This window comes from Orcinus orca, chromosome 9 (assembly GCF_937001465.1).
Source record: "Orcinus orca chromosome 9, mOrcOrc1.1, whole genome shotgun sequence".
Taxonomy (NCBI): Eukaryota; Metazoa; Chordata; class Mammalia; order Artiodactyla; family Delphinidae; genus Orcinus; species Orcinus orca.
Window position 1 is genome coordinate 44084489 of NC_064567.1, and position 18652 is coordinate 44103140.

At 42.3% G+C, this 18652-nt stretch overlaps 2 protein-coding genes across 4 annotated transcripts in view; both read left to right on the forward strand.

The window, feature by feature from the left end:
- The window catches only part of LOC117201351 (retinitis pigmentosa 9 protein-like), a 207397-nt gene that overhangs the window by 161240 nt on the left and 27505 nt on the right, over positions 1-18652 (forward strand). For all 3 annotated transcript variants that reach the window (XM_049714471.1, XM_049714472.1, XM_049714470.1), the window contains exon 4: positions 18085-18234. In XM_049714471.1, coding sequence (XP_049570428.1) covers positions 18085-18234 — 150 coding nt within the window. The remainder of the gene's footprint in view (positions 1-18084; positions 18235-18652) is intronic.
- Positions 7343-11069, forward strand: LSM5 (LSM5 homolog, U6 small nuclear RNA and mRNA degradation associated). Its single transcript, XM_004269925.3, has 5 exons — positions 7343-7466; positions 8983-9078; positions 9361-9388; positions 10106-10178; positions 10801-11069. The coding sequence occupies exons 1-5, from the start codon at positions 7421-7423 to the stop codon at positions 10831-10833; spliced, it is 276 nt and encodes a 91-aa protein (XP_004269973.1). The 5' UTR covers positions 7343-7420; the 3' UTR covers positions 10834-11069.

Sequence of the window (18652 nt, forward strand, 5' to 3'; positions counted from 1 at the left end):
CTCCGCCCCTTCCCATCTCGTCCCTCAGCTTTCCTTTTTTTTACTTCACTTTCGGAGTATCCAGTTCTTTCACTTCCTTTCCTTCGCCTCTCTGGCCTACAGTCTCTCTGTTCTTTACTCTTAAATTTTGATAACACGGAGACATATTGGTGCGGCTGTATATCTGTGTATTCAACCTTTAAATTACCTGCTTACCCAGAGTTTCTCTTTTGCTTCGTTCTATGTTTTTTTTCCTTATTTAAATATTATGTGTAGGAGTTTGGAAGTGTTTTAAGCTGATGCAGAATATCCTTGAAAGTAAATTTACAGGGAGACCTGTAAAATGATCCTTCTAGTCCTGCTATTTTATTTATTTATTTATTATTTTAGTCCTGCTATTTAAAAAAAAAATTCATTCTATCTTTCTGGTTTTAGTACTCTGGTCAGCACAGAGTACTAAAATACATGGGGTCTGTTGTCACCAGTATTTTTTATTTCCTTACTGTTTGTACTAATTCAATTAAAAAAAATTGAATCTCATTTTACGTCAATTTAAAGTGAATAATGGAAATACTAATAGATTTAACAAGTCTTATCCAGGGCAGTTTGAGGATAGGTACCTGCTTCAAATAGCATTCACAATTATTACAATAACGAGCTGTGAAGTTTATCATTACATGTTGCACATCCCTTAGTTTAGACAACCTTAGCAGCTGATTCCACTTCTGGCCTTGAAATTTAAGGACATTCATTCTAATATAAGTATGGCTGAGAAAAACAGTATACTCTTCTTAGAATATACTTTCTATGATTCAGTTGAACTGTTTTAATGCTAAGAAAAATACTGTAGAAAAATTTCAAGATGTTGCTACTATTTCTTTTCTGTATTACAAAAGTCTTGGCATTGGCTCAAAACTGTGTGAAACTATAATATTGCCTGTATACAGAATATGTCACTGTTTTGTTCCATCTGCCTTGACATTTAGGCCACAATTGGCCTAACTAAAATTGAAGTGAAATTGAACATCTTTTCAAAAGGATGTAAGGGCAGGACATCTTAGGACTATGTATCTACAGTGAATGCCAATTGTTTATTCATTGTGCAGGAGACCCAGTAATAACTTTATAAAAATCCATATCATTTTGCATCCTAGGGCCTCCAACTAAGATTAAATCATTTATTCATAACCATTATGTTGGTTAAATGTTTAAAAATTGTCATTTAAAATAATGCTATAAACAAAGAAGATATGTTACAGGGAAAATTGGAAAAGAAAGTAAACAAGTGGATTTCCAGAATTTTTTCCATCCCTAAATATACAGACTGGTCCATTTAACAATTTAGAATAACAACTTTTACGGTAGTTTTTTTTAAAATATTTTTAAATTAATTTATTTTTGGCTGCGTTGGGTCTTCATTGCTGCACGCGGGCTTTCTCTAGTTGTGGCGAGTGGGGGCTACTCTTCTTTGCAGTGCGTGGGCTTCTCATTGTGCTGGCTTCTCTTGTTGTGGAGCCCAGGCTCTAGGAGCACAGGCTTCAGTAGTGTGGCACACGTGCTCTAGAGCACAGGCTCAGTAGTTGTGGCACATCGGCTTAGTTGCTCCGCGGCATGTGGGATCTTCCTGGACCAGGGATTGAACCCATGTCACCTGCATTGGCGGGCAGATTCTTAACCACTGCTCCACCAGGGAAGTCCTACATTAGTTTTTAATGAGTTGTATTAATATAAAATAAATTCATTAACAACATATTGTCTACAAGGACAAATATCTATTGAGGAGAAAATAGAAATTTCTCCTTTATTTTAAAAAGTATTGTAAGGAACAAGATTGGAAATAACAATTTGAGATAATGGAATACTTCCTGAACATTATTTTGTTTTGTTTTTATTTTTTTAAACTTTTTATTTTATATTGGAGTATAGCCAATGAACAATGTTGTGATAGTTTCAGGTGCACAGCCAAGTGACTCAGCCATACATATACATGTATCCTTTCTCCCCCAGACTCCTCTCCCGTCCAGGCTGCCACATAACATTGAGCAGAGTTCCCTGTGCTATACAGTAGGTCCTTGTTGGTTATCCTTTTTAAATATAGTTGTGTGTACATGTCAATCAACTCCCTAACTATCCCTTCCCTCCCCCCCACCCCCTGCAACCATAAGTTCATTCTCTAATCTCTAAGTCTGTGAGTCCGTTTCTGTTCTGAACATTATTTTGAAAGGAAACTTTTGCTTGTATTTTTATGATGACATTTATCTCCAGGGAAAAAATTAGAAATGCTTTTCTGAATATACATTACATTGAAGAGCTTCTTTTAATTATATATATTTTATGGTGAATTATAAATTCTATATCTGCTCTGTAAGTAAGAGCTAATGGGAGAAAAACCCTGGAGACATAGAGCTGTGACATGTTTTCAAATTCATTAAAAATAAACTCTTCATCTGGAATTGCGTATTGTTTCTTTTTCTGTCTTGCCTCAGGAAAGTACTCAGTAAAATAAAACCACTCCCTTCCTGCAATCCCCATTAACTCTACTCTCTAAACAAATTTTATCAACTTTTTCAGAGTATAAAGAGACTTTCTTTATTCTTCATCAATAATATTGAATATTGCTTATGTTAATTTGGTTTCTGTAATGGAATACAAAGTATTGACTTTCTTAAAGCATATTTTTCTGAATTTTAAACTCTATCAAGTAACCAATGCCTTGAATTTGGTCCCTACTCATAGTATGGTGAAAATAAAACAAGAATACAGATAGGAAAACAAACAAACAGGAAAAGAAAAGGGCTTCACAACAAATTTGGCATTACTTTGTCTTTAGAATCATGTGAAGATTAAGGGGGTTTTTGATGGATATAAATGAAATAGAATGAGAAACAACTTAAAGAACTTAGCCCATACCTGGCCACAATGCTTGCCCTTGAACAGGTCTCAGTAATAATGATCTTAATGGAACAAAAGAACAAAAAAATGTTATCAGATAAGAGAAGTAACAATAGCAAAGATAATACATCTGTCATAAAGACTCCCAGTTCTGTTTCAATGATAAAGATTAGCCTGAAGCACTTTCTTGAGCTGTTTTGCTCAACTGTAACCTGAGGTTTGATGTTGACCTTTTGTGACCCTCCTGCCTTCAACCAACAAAAACTTTGACTCTGTCGACCTTTGCCCCAATTCTGTGCTGAATTTTCTGCTCAAGCCCCCTCATGAATATGCATGTACCTTAGCTTAAAACTTCCCCAATTTTCCTGTTCTGAGAGATACTGTTTTGGGAAAGATCCCTGGTGTTATCCTTACTTGCTGCAAGTAAGAAATCCTGCCTTCTCTGGATCTTTGGCTTGGTTGTGTCTTTCAGCTAGACACCCACCAAGAGGCAAACCCAGTTTTCCAGTAACAAAATTGCTGCCTTAAAATGGCTTATGTGTTTAAAAGTAAGATAAATGTGAAACTAGCTACCTAGCAATGCTAGCTTTTGTAACGCCTACTCTAAACCAACCACCATATTAAATATTAGGAAACAAAGATAAATAGTAATAGCTCATATTTAATGAGTCCTCTGCTAGCTACTTTTCATGTATTATCTCATTTAATCTTCACAACAATCCTGTAAGTAGACACTATTATTCTGTTCTTTCCAATGGGTAACATGGGACTTGCAAAGTTTGAATAGGTCAAATAACTAGAAGGAATTGTGGTGGAGATGAGGTTTGAATCAAAGTAATTTAACTTCAAAACTAATGGATTTAATCATGCTTCTTCCCAAAATTCTTGACTTTGAGGAACCTTTTTTTGCAGGAATGGGGTGGGGTGGGATGTGTGTTACCCCCTGGGTAGATAATTATAAGAAAATGTTACCGAACACAAGTTTGTGTGACCAATGCACAGTGAGGCCAAACAGACCGAAACATTGGAGTTTGGAGCAGAGGAAGATTTATTGTAGGGCCAAGTAAGGAGAATGGGTGGCTCATGCCCCCCCAAACCCCAAACTCCCTGATGGTTTTGGGGAAGGAGGTTTTATAGGCAAAATTTGGGCTGAGGACTACAGGGCGTGTGACTTTCTGCTGATTGATTAGTAGTGAGGTAACAGGGTGGTGTTCTAGGAATCTTTTTTTTTTTTTCCTTTTTGCAGTACGCAGGCCTCTCACTGCTGTGTACTCTTCCGTTGTGGAGCACAGGCTCCAGACGCTGAGGCCCAGCGGCCATGGCTCACGGGCCCAGCCGCTCTGCGGCATGTGGGATCTTCCCGGACCGGGGCACGAACCCGTGTCCCCTGCATATCGGCAGGTGGCCTCTCAACCACTGCGCCACCAGGGAAGCCCTAGGAATCTTATGCTCAACCTGAAGCTACTATCCTCCACCTGGGTGGGGGCCATAGTTCCTACAGAATTCAAAGATATTGTTATGTATGTTCCTTGAGCAAGAACCAGGACCCTGCCCCAAGGCTGCACCATTGTTTCTTGATTTCTCCTCCCTTATTTCTGCATCCCCTCCCTTCCCTAATTAGAAACTGTTTGAATCTGCCCTTTGGAACTCAGGGAAGGTCAAGGAGGCTGAATGAAGCCTATTTCCTACAAACAAGAAATGGGGGACACAGAAAGTCTTTTGTGCCCAGGAGGGCCCACAGGGGAGAGCATTGAGAGCTATTAACATTGAACATTGAGAGCATTCTGAGAGCTATTAACATTGTTGCAGGATAATGAGAGAGCCCAAGTCTGCAAGTCAGAGAAGCTTCACAGAGGTGGTCACATTTGAACAGGGTCTTGAAGGATGAGTGGGATTTATTAGAACTTGGGGACAGAGCATCCTAAATGCAATAAAGTAAAATCACTAAGGACAGAGGTTATTAAAGGACAGCATTTAGAAAAGGGAGGGTTTTATGACAAACTCAGGGGAAGTATATAAGATTTAAGTTAAAGTGCAGCGAGAGATGTTTGGAGGAGGGCACATGCCAATTTGGAGGAGGGCACACAATATTCCCTCTACTTGGAATGCTGCTCTTGTCCCCTTTCTGCCTATCCAATTATTCATCCTCCAAGACTAGATTCCTGTCAATTCCTTTGTGAAGCTTCCCAAGCTATCTGTGTGGCCAATGGGCAAATTTAACTCTCTGAGTATGAGGAACTTTATCCAAATACCAGATCAAAGTGAAACCGCAGTCCTCCTCAGATGCAACTTGAACCCAGCCATACTTCAGATTGGGACTTGAACCCACAATACCAGACTTAGGAGGGGACTCAAACACATTGTCTTTTCATTGAAACAGCTTACATGGTGTCAGGACTTACTGAAGGTCATGTTCTTTGGTCTCAGCACAGAAATAATTCAGTGTGAAGCAAAGTGATAGGCAAAGAGTGGGTTTATTAGCATAGGATGCTTGTGAGGGATACAAGTAGTCAGGCAGGGGAGCACAGCTCCGAGAACAAAGAGGGCTATATTTTTATAATCAAGGAAAAAGTGGGGAGGGGAGAAGACCAGCTCCTTCCTCATTTTTGGGTAGAGGTCAAATCTTACATCATTAGTTCCTCCTTTGACCCTACATGGTCTAACCCAGACTGTAATGGTGCTATTTAAATCATATGTATATTAGCGAAAGGGTAGTGACATATACTAAAATATGGTAATTCATCTCAGGTTTCAGCACAATGTCCCCTTTCACCTAGTTTCTTTCCCCTTTCACCTTTATTCCTGTTTTGGCTTCATGCAGAAACGCTACTCTTCAAGAACCATTAACTCCCTGACTTCATGTAACTAGATGTAGACCCCATATCTACTGTCTTGTGTTTTAACTATCAGGATTTGTGGTTTGAATGCACCTGGTATTCCTTCAAGGTAGAGTAAATTTTCTGCTATGTTACTGGATTCTTTTATTTTCTTTTAAACTGGATTGTTTTCTTGAATGGTCATTAGTTTACAACAGTCTCCCAAACTCCCTTAAAATTCTCTCTCTCTTTAATCCCCTAGTGGGATTTATAAACTAACTATTTAATTATCCTACTCTATCTCTATTAAAAAAGTAAATATTAGGGGTAAATGTATTTGTAAGTTTCCGGACACATATGAGGTACTCAGTATTTCTGAAATGCAAAGAAGCCAGGATTGGCTTAGTATTAAGAAGGAGGTTGAATCCTAGGGGGCTTTGAACTCAAGGGCCCACCTGTAAGGGCTTCTGAACCTCCTCACTGATGTTTGCCTTAAATCATACCTACTTCTCTAGGATCCCTGAAGCTAAAAGAGGACTTTTTGCTTTATGTATTAAATTTCATATGCCTTCCACATAATGTTTGTTAATTGTCTTTCTCCCCTATTTATCCTCTGGCTCCTATAAGGACAGAAGACATTGTAGTTCTGTTCTTTACACTGTTTTATACTCAGCAAAATGCCAGACAGTGTGCAACTAAAGTATTTGTTCAATGAATGAATGATGGGTGCTTTACAATCATTTGTTGTATGAATGAAGGATGTTCTTTCTGGCCTCTCCTGCTTAGGCTCTTTAGTTTTAAGTTCCTCAGATACAAACATAAAATATACTAAGGCAGAAAATTTGTTTGCTTTCTCTTTTCAAAAAAGAAGTGTAAAAGCATCAAGGTTTCCTAAACGTGATGTCATTAACATAGAGTGACATCTGGTGGTTGCCTGTTGGACAATGTGTGGAAGAAATAGTGAAAAAAGTCTATAGTAGACTCCTAGATATAACAGGATTTAAGAACGATAGTAGAAAATAGGGAACATATTTAAAATCTCCCCCTCGCCCAGAAAAGTTTTTTAAAAATGTTAGTCGTGGGTTTTATTTATTTATTTATTTATTTTTGGCCACACCATGCGGCAGGCGGGATCTTATTTCCCTGACCAGGGATCGAACCCATACCTCCGCCATGGAAGCACAGAGTCGTAACGACTGGACCACCAGGAAAGTTCCTTAGCTGTGGGTTTTCAATCCACTGAACTTTTAAAAGAATTGGTAGATTCCTTAAAAGAAACAAAAATAACAACAACAACAAAATTTACGAAAATTACAACACAATGAATCGGTGGCGGGAAAATCAAATTTATTTATACTGGTCTGAAGAAAGATCCTGGGTCGAAATGAGATACAACTTGGGGAAGATAAGACGACTCAAAGGTTTCCGTTTGGCAAAGTCTTCCGGGTTAGAGGAATAATCTATTTACAAGGCGGGATAGTTTTAAAGTCTCTTGGAAATTTGGAGAGAAAAGTGAGTGTCTGTCGAGACCGCATAACGTTCAGTGAACGGAAATATTTCCCAGGATCTCATTGCCGGGGAAGGAATGACGGAGCGATCCCCGTGGACCGGCCCGATCGCACTCTCGGCCTCAGATTGGTCGAGTCTGAACGGGCTGCCGGAAAAAGCGGAAGCGCCCTCTTTCAAACTCGCCTTCCCAACTTCGAGAGACGCAGACCACTTCCGGCGTAGCCATGGCGGCTAACGCTACCACCAACCCGTCTCAGCTTCTCCCTCTAGGTAACCGTTGTCGTGTTGGGGTGCCGGGGCGGGGAGCTGAAGATTAGGGTCGGGGCCCGAGGGGCAGCGCAGCCCCTGGCTGAGTGTTAGAAAAACGTATATGACCAATTGCTTTCTTCGCGGCTCTCCTCTAGGCGCCAAGTCTCTGCGGCCTCAGGCCGCCCACGTCTCTTCGGCTTGGTGGGGTTTTCTCGAGGCAGGGACTTTTTGACTCCCCAGACCAAACCGTCACCGGAAGAGGTTCACGCTTAGTGAATAAGTCGTTGGTCTTCTTTGTTGTGAGCTCGCCTTTACAGTAGTGGATAGCAGTCCCGTTCCTCAACCTGGCATTTAAAACCCCCATCTGTTGCCTGTCTGGCCGGTTGTTGAGAGAGGCACCAGGATCTGGACTGCGCCTTAAAAGAGGACTCTAGAAACTAGCTTTTCTTGCCGCTCATTCTTTCAACAGTTATTGCGCCTCTGTGCGCTGGAGACTGTGATTGGGCACTGTTCAACAAACTAAAATCACGGCCGTTGCCTTCAGATAGCATACAAACCAGTGTAGGAAACAGGATACCGGGCAAATAAACATCGTACCAAATAACGCTAAGCCTGCTGAAGAGATGTTCAAGCTGTTGTCAGACTACAGAGGATAGACTTTTGGGGGGTGGGGGAGACGTAGTGACGAGAAGGGATCTCTGGTGAAGACAGGCCTCTCTCTTTTTTTTTAAAATAATGTTCTATATCTTTCTAAATTTTTTTAATTAATTAATTTATTTATGGCTGTGTTGGGTCTTCGTTTCTGTGCGAGGGCTTTCTCTAGTTGTGGCAAGCGGGGCCACTGTTCATCGCGGTGCGTGGGCCTCTCACTATCGCGGCCTCTCCTGCTGCGGAGCACAGGCTCCAGACGCGCAGGCTCAGTAGTTGTGGTTCACGGGCCTAGTTGCTCCGCGGCATGTGGGGTCTTCCCAGACCAGGGCTCGAACCCGTGTCCCCTGCATTAGCGGGCAGATTCTCAACCACTGCGCCACCAGGGAAGCCCAGGCCTCTCTCTTAATATTTTGTATCTGAAGGGTGATTGAGCTAGTGGATGTGGCCGTGATTGTAAAGTGTCATGGAGCAAACTCTTTTTGAATGATCAGTGTATGCCAAGCAGTGTCCATTGGGGATACACTGATGAGTAAAAACAACCACCATCTCTGCTCTCATGGACCTTAGAGTCTGGGGGGTGTGGGTGGGGTTCATATGTCAGTAGGATAACCTAAAATAATATTAAGCCACAGCCATGATAAATTGTTACAAAGGAGGGGTAAGTGGAGAACAGGGAAAACTTTCCTGTTAATAGAATGATTAACAGAGACATGTAGTGTAAGATCTAAAGTTTTCGAGTGAATACTTTTCCTGGTTTATATTTCACCATATGCAAGTAATAAGTGCCAATAGGCACTCACATATTTGTTGAAGTAACGAATGGGCATAATAATCTTTTCTCTCCTCTCCCCCCCACTTTTTTTTTTGTTAAAAAAAAAATCCATAGAGCTTGTGGACAAGTGTATAGGATCAAGGATTCACATTGTGATGAAGAGTGATAAGGAGATTGTTGGCACACTTCTGGGATTTGATGACTTTGTCAGTATCCTTTTAAAAGTTGGTAGTATGGTTTTTTCTTCGGTATTTTAAAAAAAGAACTTTAGACAATCAGTACTTACGGATTTTTATAATAAAAATTAATTTATTCTCATGGAAATTGTGATAGTGTTTTAAGAGGTGCGTGTACTGAAAGAAAATGAAATTACTAATCACAAACATTTTGAATTTGAGCCATTGTGTTCAATGTTATAATTAAAACTGAACAAAGGCAGAAGCCAGAGTAAATTTAACTTGGTATATTTATTTTCTTAACACCAAATTTCAGATATGGTACTGGAAGATGTCACTGAGTTGTGAGTAGTGTTGAAAATTAAGGAATTGGGCAGGGGAATCTCTTTTTAATTTAAGGCAGTTTTAGTACTGTTGAGTCAGTAAAATGATCTGTTGAGTCAGAGAACACTGCCTATTCGAACTACTCTAAAGATAGAAGTTTTACCTACTGATGTTAGTAAAATTGGATTAGAGGATTATTACCTTTATGTAACTGTCACTAAATTGCTAGGAAATTAGTAGAGGCAAAGCTTTAAGGTAAAAGGTACTAAAAACAGCCAGGGATCTTAGGGCTTAGGTCAAATAAAGGAACTGATAATAAGAGCATTTAATGCTTTAAATTAATTATTCTACAACTTATATATAATAGAAAATGTAAATGATGCCTCAGTTATATTAATTATAAAGATCATGACCAGTAGCTCTGCTTTCAGATTTGAATTAATTACAGATTGGTATAATGGATAGGAATCAGTAGTAGATAATAGTAAAAAGAGTGAGGATAGTAAACATTTTAGTTCATATTTGATCTCCTTGACAAGTTTCAGCTTTTTAGATGAAGATCAGCTCAGTGGATGTGGATCTTAGGCCAGTCAGTCCACTCTGTTGCCTTTGGGGAAGAATTTACATCACCCAAGGGTGATGTACATCACCCACTTTGTCTCTGAAAAGTGTTGGTACAGTTGCCTGACCTCATGTTCATTTATATAGAATAATTAACCTTTAATCTATTTGTTTAGTGAAATCACACCAGAAGGAAGAAGAATTACTAAATTAGATCAAATTTTGCTAAATGGAAATAACATAACAATGGTAAGACACAGTAAAGCTATTTTTATTTAGATGTTAAGCCATTTTTGTGGGGCAGGGATTACAGAACTAACTTGCTTGACTAAGTGCTCATGGGTCCAGTGGTGCTTAAGATGGGAAATGGGTGCTCTGGTGGTCAGGGCTCTATGGCCAAACTGTTGAAGATGACATTAGGCCTAAGATTAGTTTGCTTGTGCTTTTTTTTTTTTTTTTTTGCGGTTCGCGGGCCTCTCACTGTTGTGGCCTCTCCCGTTGCGGAGCACAGGCTCCAGACGCGCAGGCTCAGCGGCCATGGCTCACCGGCCCAGCCGCTCCGCTGCATGTGGGATCTTCCCAGACCGGGGCACGAACCCATGTCCCCTGCATCGCCAGGCGAACTCTCAACCACTGCGCCACCAGGGAAGCCCTGCTTGTGCTTTTTAATCATTTGTTTTGCTAGGAATCATTGTTGAGACACTAAGTATTAATTGATGATGTTGGAATTGTAAACAGCAGTGACATGGAGAAAATGGAAATATGGGGGAGGGGCAAAGAGGCGTGACTCCCGATCAATGAGGAGCTCTCAGTAGGGGTTTTTAGATTATGTAGTTCTAAACTAAATACTAAACTTTTTCCTCCTTTGCAGCTGGTTCCTGGAGGAGAAGGACCTGAAGTATGAATGGATTTCCTTGACTTATGCTAGATTCTGTTTTGTCTTATAATGACAACAAAATAGAATTTTTATTTTAACCTTTTAATGTTTGTATTCTCTGAAGCCAAGTTTTCCGTTAAAGGGAAATGCTTTGAAGATGCATTGTAAATGCCTGTTTTTGTAAGTTAATCATGATTATGTTGGAAAAAGAAGAACAGTTTGTTCTTTGAAAACAAAAATAAAGGTGTTTTTGTTAACTGTCATTTTATTTATTATACTGCAATAGCCAGTGGTTGTAGTTACTTTGTCACTTGCTTTCCTGTCATTTTATGATTATTTGCTTCCTCATTTAGGTGACCATTTGATTCTCAAACAAAAATTGTTCCAAACAAAATGATGAGCTTTGATTTTGAACAGGTGCATTAAAAAAAACCTGAAATGATTGCTTACAAAATTCAGTTCAAACTCTGATGCTTTGAAATGAGGATTTTTCTACTGAACTCAAGTTCCATTAACTCCTATTAAAAACAAAGAAGCAAAATACACAGGTAATATATGCACATTGTAGAAGTGCAGATAAAGTAAAAAGGAAAATATTAATCACTTTGCTGTATATTCTCTTAGACTTTCTTAATATACTCTCAGTACACACTTTATTTTTACAAAAACTTACTCTTCCTGAATGTACTGTTTTGTAGCCTCCAGATAAGACTTTTTTTTGAATTTAAATGGGGAGAATCTTTCCGTGTCAAATATTTTGGCAGCATTAATGTGTGCATAGTATTTTATTAAATGGGTTTACCATAACTTATTTAGCCTATTCTTTATTACTGGCCACAGTAGTCTAACTAAATCTTTATACATTTTTATTTTTCTTAGAATAAATTCATAAATATGTAAGGTCAAAGGATAGATATTGTCGTGTTGCCAACAAAAAGTTTGTGCCAACCTACATATAGTTGTAGTTTTTCATAGTACCCTTCACACACTTAACAACATTGGCTATGTTCTATTTTCTCCTCTCTTTGCCATTGTGATAGGCAAAACCTGGTATGTTTAAATTTTTAAAAAGTAATTTTGAACTGATTTGTATTTTGTGAATTACTTATGTGAGGGTTTTGCCATTGAGATGCTGTTCTTTTTCTTACTAATCTGTAAGAATTCTTAATACGTTACTCTTAATCGTGCATTTTGCAATAACTTCCCCAGTTTGTAGTTTGCCTGTTGGTACTTTGTTTGTTTGTTTTTATTTTTGGCTTGTTGGTTCTTCATTGCTGCACACGGACTTTCTCTAGTTGCGGCAAGCTGGGGCTACTCTTGGTTGTGGTGCACAGGCTTCTCATTGCAGTGGCTTGTTGCGGAGCACGGGCTCTAGGCACGCGGGCTTCAGTAGTTGTCGCGCGGGCTCAGTAGCTGTGGCTCGTGAGCTCTAGAGCACAGGCTCAGTAGTTGTGGTGCAGGGGCTTAGTTGCTCCGCTGCCTGTGGGATCTTCCTGGACCAGGGCTCGAACCTGTGTCGCCTGCACTGGCAATGCTGTGTTCTCAAACAAGTGGGAGAGAGTTCCGGTGCTTTTTTGCCGCATAGCTTACACACTTTCCTTTTTCAGGAAGGTGAGACTAAGCCAGAAGACTGTATGTATACCAGATGTCCCAGGCAATGAACATGCCAGGGAATTTCTGGCCCATGCACCAACCAAAGGACTTTGGATGCCACTGGGGAAAGAAGTCAAAGTCATGCAGTGTGAGTGTGGAAGGGTTTCAAGTAACACCCTCAATACGTGCAAGTTATAGACCACCGTTTACAAAAAAGTTCACTTACTTAATTTGTTCTCACCACTGCGCTGTTAAAGTTAGGGTACGATCTCTATTCTATAGATGAGGAAGCCGCCTAACATATGTTATTAAGTGGTACAAGGTGAGGCAGAGCGGTGCTTTGACTCCAGGGCTTCTGGCTGCAAGGGCAATGGACTTCCACAGGGCTGTAGCTGCCTGCAGAGTATATGCTTCAGTATTATGCCTGTAATGGAAAGGATATTCCATGTTAAGGTTTTATCCAGGTGACCTGAGAGGAGCTCTGGGCCACAGAGGGTGGATCTGGAGCAGGTAGAGCTCTGTGTGCACACCCTCCACCGCATCAGAGCAGCAGCACCTTCATCCAGCGAAAGCTGGTGTTTGAAGAAGGGGTACTGCTGCCTTTAAAGACATTGTACAAAGATTCTTCACGCACACAATTAAAATAGTGTTTCCCAGCCCCTTTCCTTCATTCTCCTCACCTCCAAGGGACCACCTCAACCTCTTTTAAGAAGGTTATTTTGAAGTTTAGCTCTGGACTAAACAAGGACTAAACATAGCAAAGGCAAAAAATTTGCTCATAAACTCACCTTGTTTTTAAAAATCCCTTCCAAATCACCGAGCATCAATCAAAGTCATAACAGCCAAGAGTTAAGATGTGACATTACCCCACCTTTAAGTAGAAGTGGTAGGCTTAAATATTTCTTGAGTCTAATGGTTTTAGGACTAAGACTGGAACTTATTTAAACTTCCCTGGGGCTCTTATGCATCCCATTCTTCACTTACCTGCTTTGCTTCATTCTTTGCACCCCAGAGGTAATCATCTCCCAAAGGTCTCCTTTGGGCCCTCCCTCCCTCCCCACTCCTGTCAGCTGTGCCCCCGCCAGTCATAGGATGGTCCAAACTCAAGCTTCAACCAGGTGTGGGGAGGCTGCTAGTCCAGTCCCTCCATCTCACCGTTTTATGCCCCTCCCACCATAACCCACACAGCAAAGCAAAACAACTTCTCTTCCCAACTTCTGACTCCAGCCTTCTTTTAAAGATTCAATTCTGTTAGTCCTCTCACATATCTTTTACTCCCATGTGAATCAAAACCCTCACCACTTTGTTTTGTTGAATAAAACTGGTTTTCAGCCATATAGGCACTCTTCACTCTAATTTCTCCTATAAAATACTGCTGGTTGAAATTCCTACGGCACATTTATCTCATTACTCAATCTGGATTAGCCCCTTGCCTACAGGATAATAATCTACAAGTGAAGAGAAACACTACTACTTTACCCCCTTCTCCTATTTCCCAATTCCTCTGCCAGTCTTCCGTTCTCTGGCAGGATGGTCTCTAGAGGAACCCTGCTCTGACTGCCCATTTGAGCTCATGCTACTGTCTCCCTTCCCACTCCAAACTTGCTCCTCTTTTGTCTCCAAACCACAGAAACTAAAACTGTGTCGAAATTCTCTGCCTCCACATAGACTGCCCATTCTCAGCAATCCAGCTAGACTGATGTCCTCCTGACGATCTCAGCCCAACTCTCCTTACCGCCACCATCCAGCTCTTTATAATCTAATAGAGCACTTTGTTTCACATTACATTGCAATTTCCTAGAATGCAGGAATTCTAACTTGGGATTCTTTTTGCAAATCCTATGAATATGGGCACCTACAGCTTAAGGGAAAACATACTTTGAAAATGGAGAAATACTATTGATTCACAGCTGCCTTTGCATCCAGGACCCAGTATGGAACCACCGCAGACAACCAAATAAGATGAACCCCCTAGTCACTTACATTCCAGTGGTTTGTGAGAGGCTCTCCTGGACTCCAGTCCCTCTGGCTTGGGCATAGTATGTTTTCTTCGGAGGGTGACACCAGTGCTTTCATAGCCATCCTGTCGTTTCAGCTGGTAAACCACAGGGACGACGTGCTCATATTCACCACCAGCTTGTAATAACCTGTACTTATTTCTGGTGGGTCAGACCATAACTTGGGGAGGGACAGAGCACTCAGGTGGCATCCTGATTATCTTTCCAGCCTTCAGATAAGACCTTCCTTTGGAAGATGTCAGAGGGCCCTGTGGACTCACTTCTTCGAGGAGGCATTCTACCTCATGCATTCCATCTTCAGCTTCCAACTCAGAGTCTTCTGAATCCTCAGGAAGCACGATGGTCAAGGCAGCGCTTTTCTGCAGCAAATAGGCTGTCTTAACATTTGAGGCGCTGCTCAGGTCTTTCAGCTTCCTGCCCTTCACAGTCTTTCTAGTCTCCGCACACCTTTTCAAGTTCTCTTTATGCACCTCCCCAATCTCATCATTCACCATCACTTCATCTTTGTCTGCACTTAATTCCCTATTTGTGACTGGCTTTCTCCATGACCCTTTGGTTTTGCAGTCTGGTGAGGTCCCTTCATCTCTGCAGGGCATTTGCTGGGGGGATTTCTCTACCTGTGCTTCATACCAACTCATGTCGCACTGGATGCCCTCTTCTACTTTGGTAAACTGGGCCGACCAGGTAGGGGAGGGAACGTGCCCCTCATAGTTACTGTTCTCTACCTCACCTTTATCTTCATCTTCATCCTGGTTCCTACTCTCCAGCTGCTCTGCTCCCTTTCTCATTTCCCACTGGATGCCATCAACCTACTCTGTACAGGGTGGAAGGAGGGGAGAAATAATGACACTCCTCATAGAGGCTATGAGAGTCACCTCCAGAGGGCATTTGCTGGGGGTATTCCTCGAGCTGTATGCCCTCACCTACTTCATTCGGCAGGGGGACAGGGGAAATTACAGGGGAATAAAAATACTCCTCGTAACTATCAGAATCATCATCATCATCATCAGTTTCAAAGAGGTCCCTGTACTTCCACCGTGGTCCTTCACTGCTTTCTGATGATGGCTCAGGCTGTGCATCATAGCACTGACCCATGGCACCCTGAGTGGCCTCATCTACTTTGTTGACCTGAGCCAACCAGGTCGGGGAGGCAATACCTCCCTCAGGATAGCTAATGTTCTCTACCTCTTCCTTTTCACCCACATTCTCAGGGCAGAATGTATTCACAGGGATACTGGTCACCCTTACTATGTCATGGCTGTTGCCTTCTGAGTTAACATCTTGTTTTTCATTCAAGTTTTCAGCCTGTTGAGGTTCAGTTTCTGTTTGTGTGTCTTTTGTTTTTGTTTCTTCCCAGTAGCCACCATATTGTTGGAATTGTGCCATGTTATAAAACATAGGAACCATGGGTCTTTGGTTGAGAGTAGTGGGCAATGGGGACTGAAGGACGAGGAAGCTAGGATACTCACTGAGCACCACAGGATATGGAAAATACAGACTGCATTTGTGAAACCTAGAAAGAGAATGGAATAGTTAGCTATTTTGTCTCCTGCAGGTAGTCACAACATTCAGCTAGTACACACCACACCTGTACAGCCACAACTGTTCAAATCCACCACAGGACTACCACTTAGTCTTCTGTTACCAAAGCCAAGGTCTTAAAGTCCTCCCAAGTCCTTACATGAATAACTACTAACAACTTTCTTAACCCATCTCCCACACATCTCACAGGCCTGTAATGCATTTTGCTTCCAGAACAATCTTTCTGAACAATCTGTGATCCTCACTTCAGTTACAGTATTTGAATGGCTTATCATTGCCTGTCAGGATAACGAGGAATAATGACCACATTTCTTAGGATGGCGTCATCTAGTTTCTCAGGGTATCATCTCATTAAGATGTAGGTGGTCCAATAAGGACCTTGCCATAGACGGGTTCTTCCACATAAGGCAACTCCTCTTTTCCTACCTTCCCTGCTACCAAACTGCTACCAAAGCCTAATCATTTTACAAAGGGAATCCTGCCAACACATGGACCTTGAGGCATTTTGCTAAGAAAAATCAGTTGGACAGAAAAAGGCAAATGCTGTATGATCACTTATGTAAATATATGGAAAAAGTGGAATCACAGCAGTAGAATGGTGGTTGACAGGCCCCGGGTGTGGGGGAACGGGGAGACGTTGGCCAATGGCAAAAACTCCTCTAATTCAGCTTATTATTCAGAAGACAACACAGGCAAAGAGAAGTTAAATATTTACTAAAATCAGCCCATTTTTAAGAACATAATTCAGGGAATTCTGTGGTGGTCCAGTGGTTAGGACTCTGCACTTTTACTGTCGAGGGCGTGGGTTTGATCCCTGGTTGCAGAACTAAGATCCCACAAGCCTCAGGATGTGGCCAAAAACAAAAACAAAAAAGAATAACCCCCCCCCGTCCCCCATAATTCAGCCCTCTCTTTCAATTCTACAGCACTGTGTACTCCATGTCTTAAATATTTAAAAGGTGGTAGACATTCTGGATATGTAAAATGCTTGGAAGTCACTTACTCCCAAAACAGTAAAAAAGCTAATATGTCACAAACTCTTCTCAGATCATTCACAGCAATGGGTGTACAGGGAAGACTGCTACCCCCAGTATTGGAGAGACGTGAACAGACAATCACAACATACAGGAACACAAACCCTGTAGGGATCTCATCCCCATCTAGCCCACCGGAAGTGGCTTCACTCCTGGAATTCCAGGTTTCACAAGATAATATATCCTATAAATTTCTTTTCACTAAAATCTGAGTCATGTTGCAATTAAGAAAAACCGAGTACAAATCTTATTCCTACTTCCAGCACTTACTCCTTTAATTCTCCTAAACCACAACTCTAAAGGACAAATAAAATATTGTAAACCTTAAGGGTGTAGAAAAACCAGGGGTATATAGCAGCTCAGCCTGTGAATTCCAAGAATGTTTAAGATACAATATGGGGACTTCCCTGGTGGTGCAGTGGATAAGAATCCACCTGCAAATGCAGGGGACACGGGTTCGAGCCCTCCGGGAAGATCCCACATGCCGCGGAGCAACTAAGCCCGTGCACCACAACTACTGAGCCTGCGCTCTAGAGCCCGAGAGCCACTACTACTGAGCCCGTGCACCAGAGCTACTGAAGCAGGGTGTGGAGGTCGCGGGAACAGACTGGCCTGTGGGGAGGGGGGTGGTAGGAGACGCGGAGCCGGGGGCCTGGACTCCCGGACTGAGGAGGGGTTCGGCCCGGGTGGAGGCTGGGGGGCAGGCTGGAGAGGCTGTGGACAAGGGCGGTGCAGCCGAGGCCTAGGCCGCGTCTCCCAGTGCAGCCGCGGGGCGTGGCCCCTGGCGTTTGGCGCCCGGCACTAGGTACCCCGCGCCTCCAAGGCCTCATCTCCCCACGGTGCTCCTGCCTGGGGAGCCAGACTTGCTCAGCACGACGCGGGCCCGGGCTTCTGGGCGCTGCTCCCCTGGTTGAAACGCACGCAGGGCAGCCTCCGCGTGTCCCCATCTCAGGCGAGCGGGAAGAGAAGGTAAGGGACCTCCACCCAGGCTCCCAGTTCTGATGGGGGACAAGGACGACTTCCTTCCTTTACAGCACTTTACAGGGCAGAGTGCTGCTGTCCTTTCCTAACTACAAACACCTGCTTTTCAGCCTGGGACATGAACTCTTCAGGAAACAAGGACAATTTTGAGGGCAGTAACTCCAGACCTTTCTTTTATGTGCACCCCGTGGCCCAGCAGCTTCACCTGGGTCCCTGGTACCAGAATGCTGTCTATAATCCGTTCTCCATTCCTGGAGCAGGTAAGGAATCTGAATCCCCAAAGAGGTTCAGTGGGATTAGGGACCCTCCCTGTGAGCCAAAGCCTGAAGGTTTCTAACACCTGCGTCCATTACCGCCCTTTCCTCACCCTGTGCTCACACCAGAGAGACTGTAGCAGCGCATGGGGCAGTGTTTGTTGTTCAGGTTAATAGGAAACATTCGAATTCTAGCTATATGCCAGTTACTCTGCTAAATGCTAGAAATAGGTTCTCTCATTGACCTCAACAGCCCATGAGCTAGGTACTGTTGCTATCCTTGCTTCCCAGATGAGGGAGCTGAGGTTCCCAGTCAGTGACTGGCCCAGGGTCACAGAGTAATCCAACCAAAGTCCCCTTGTGTGTGAGGCCAGAGGTGCCTTACTTAGTGCTCCTAGTCCCTGTAATTTTTCGACATGGCCTA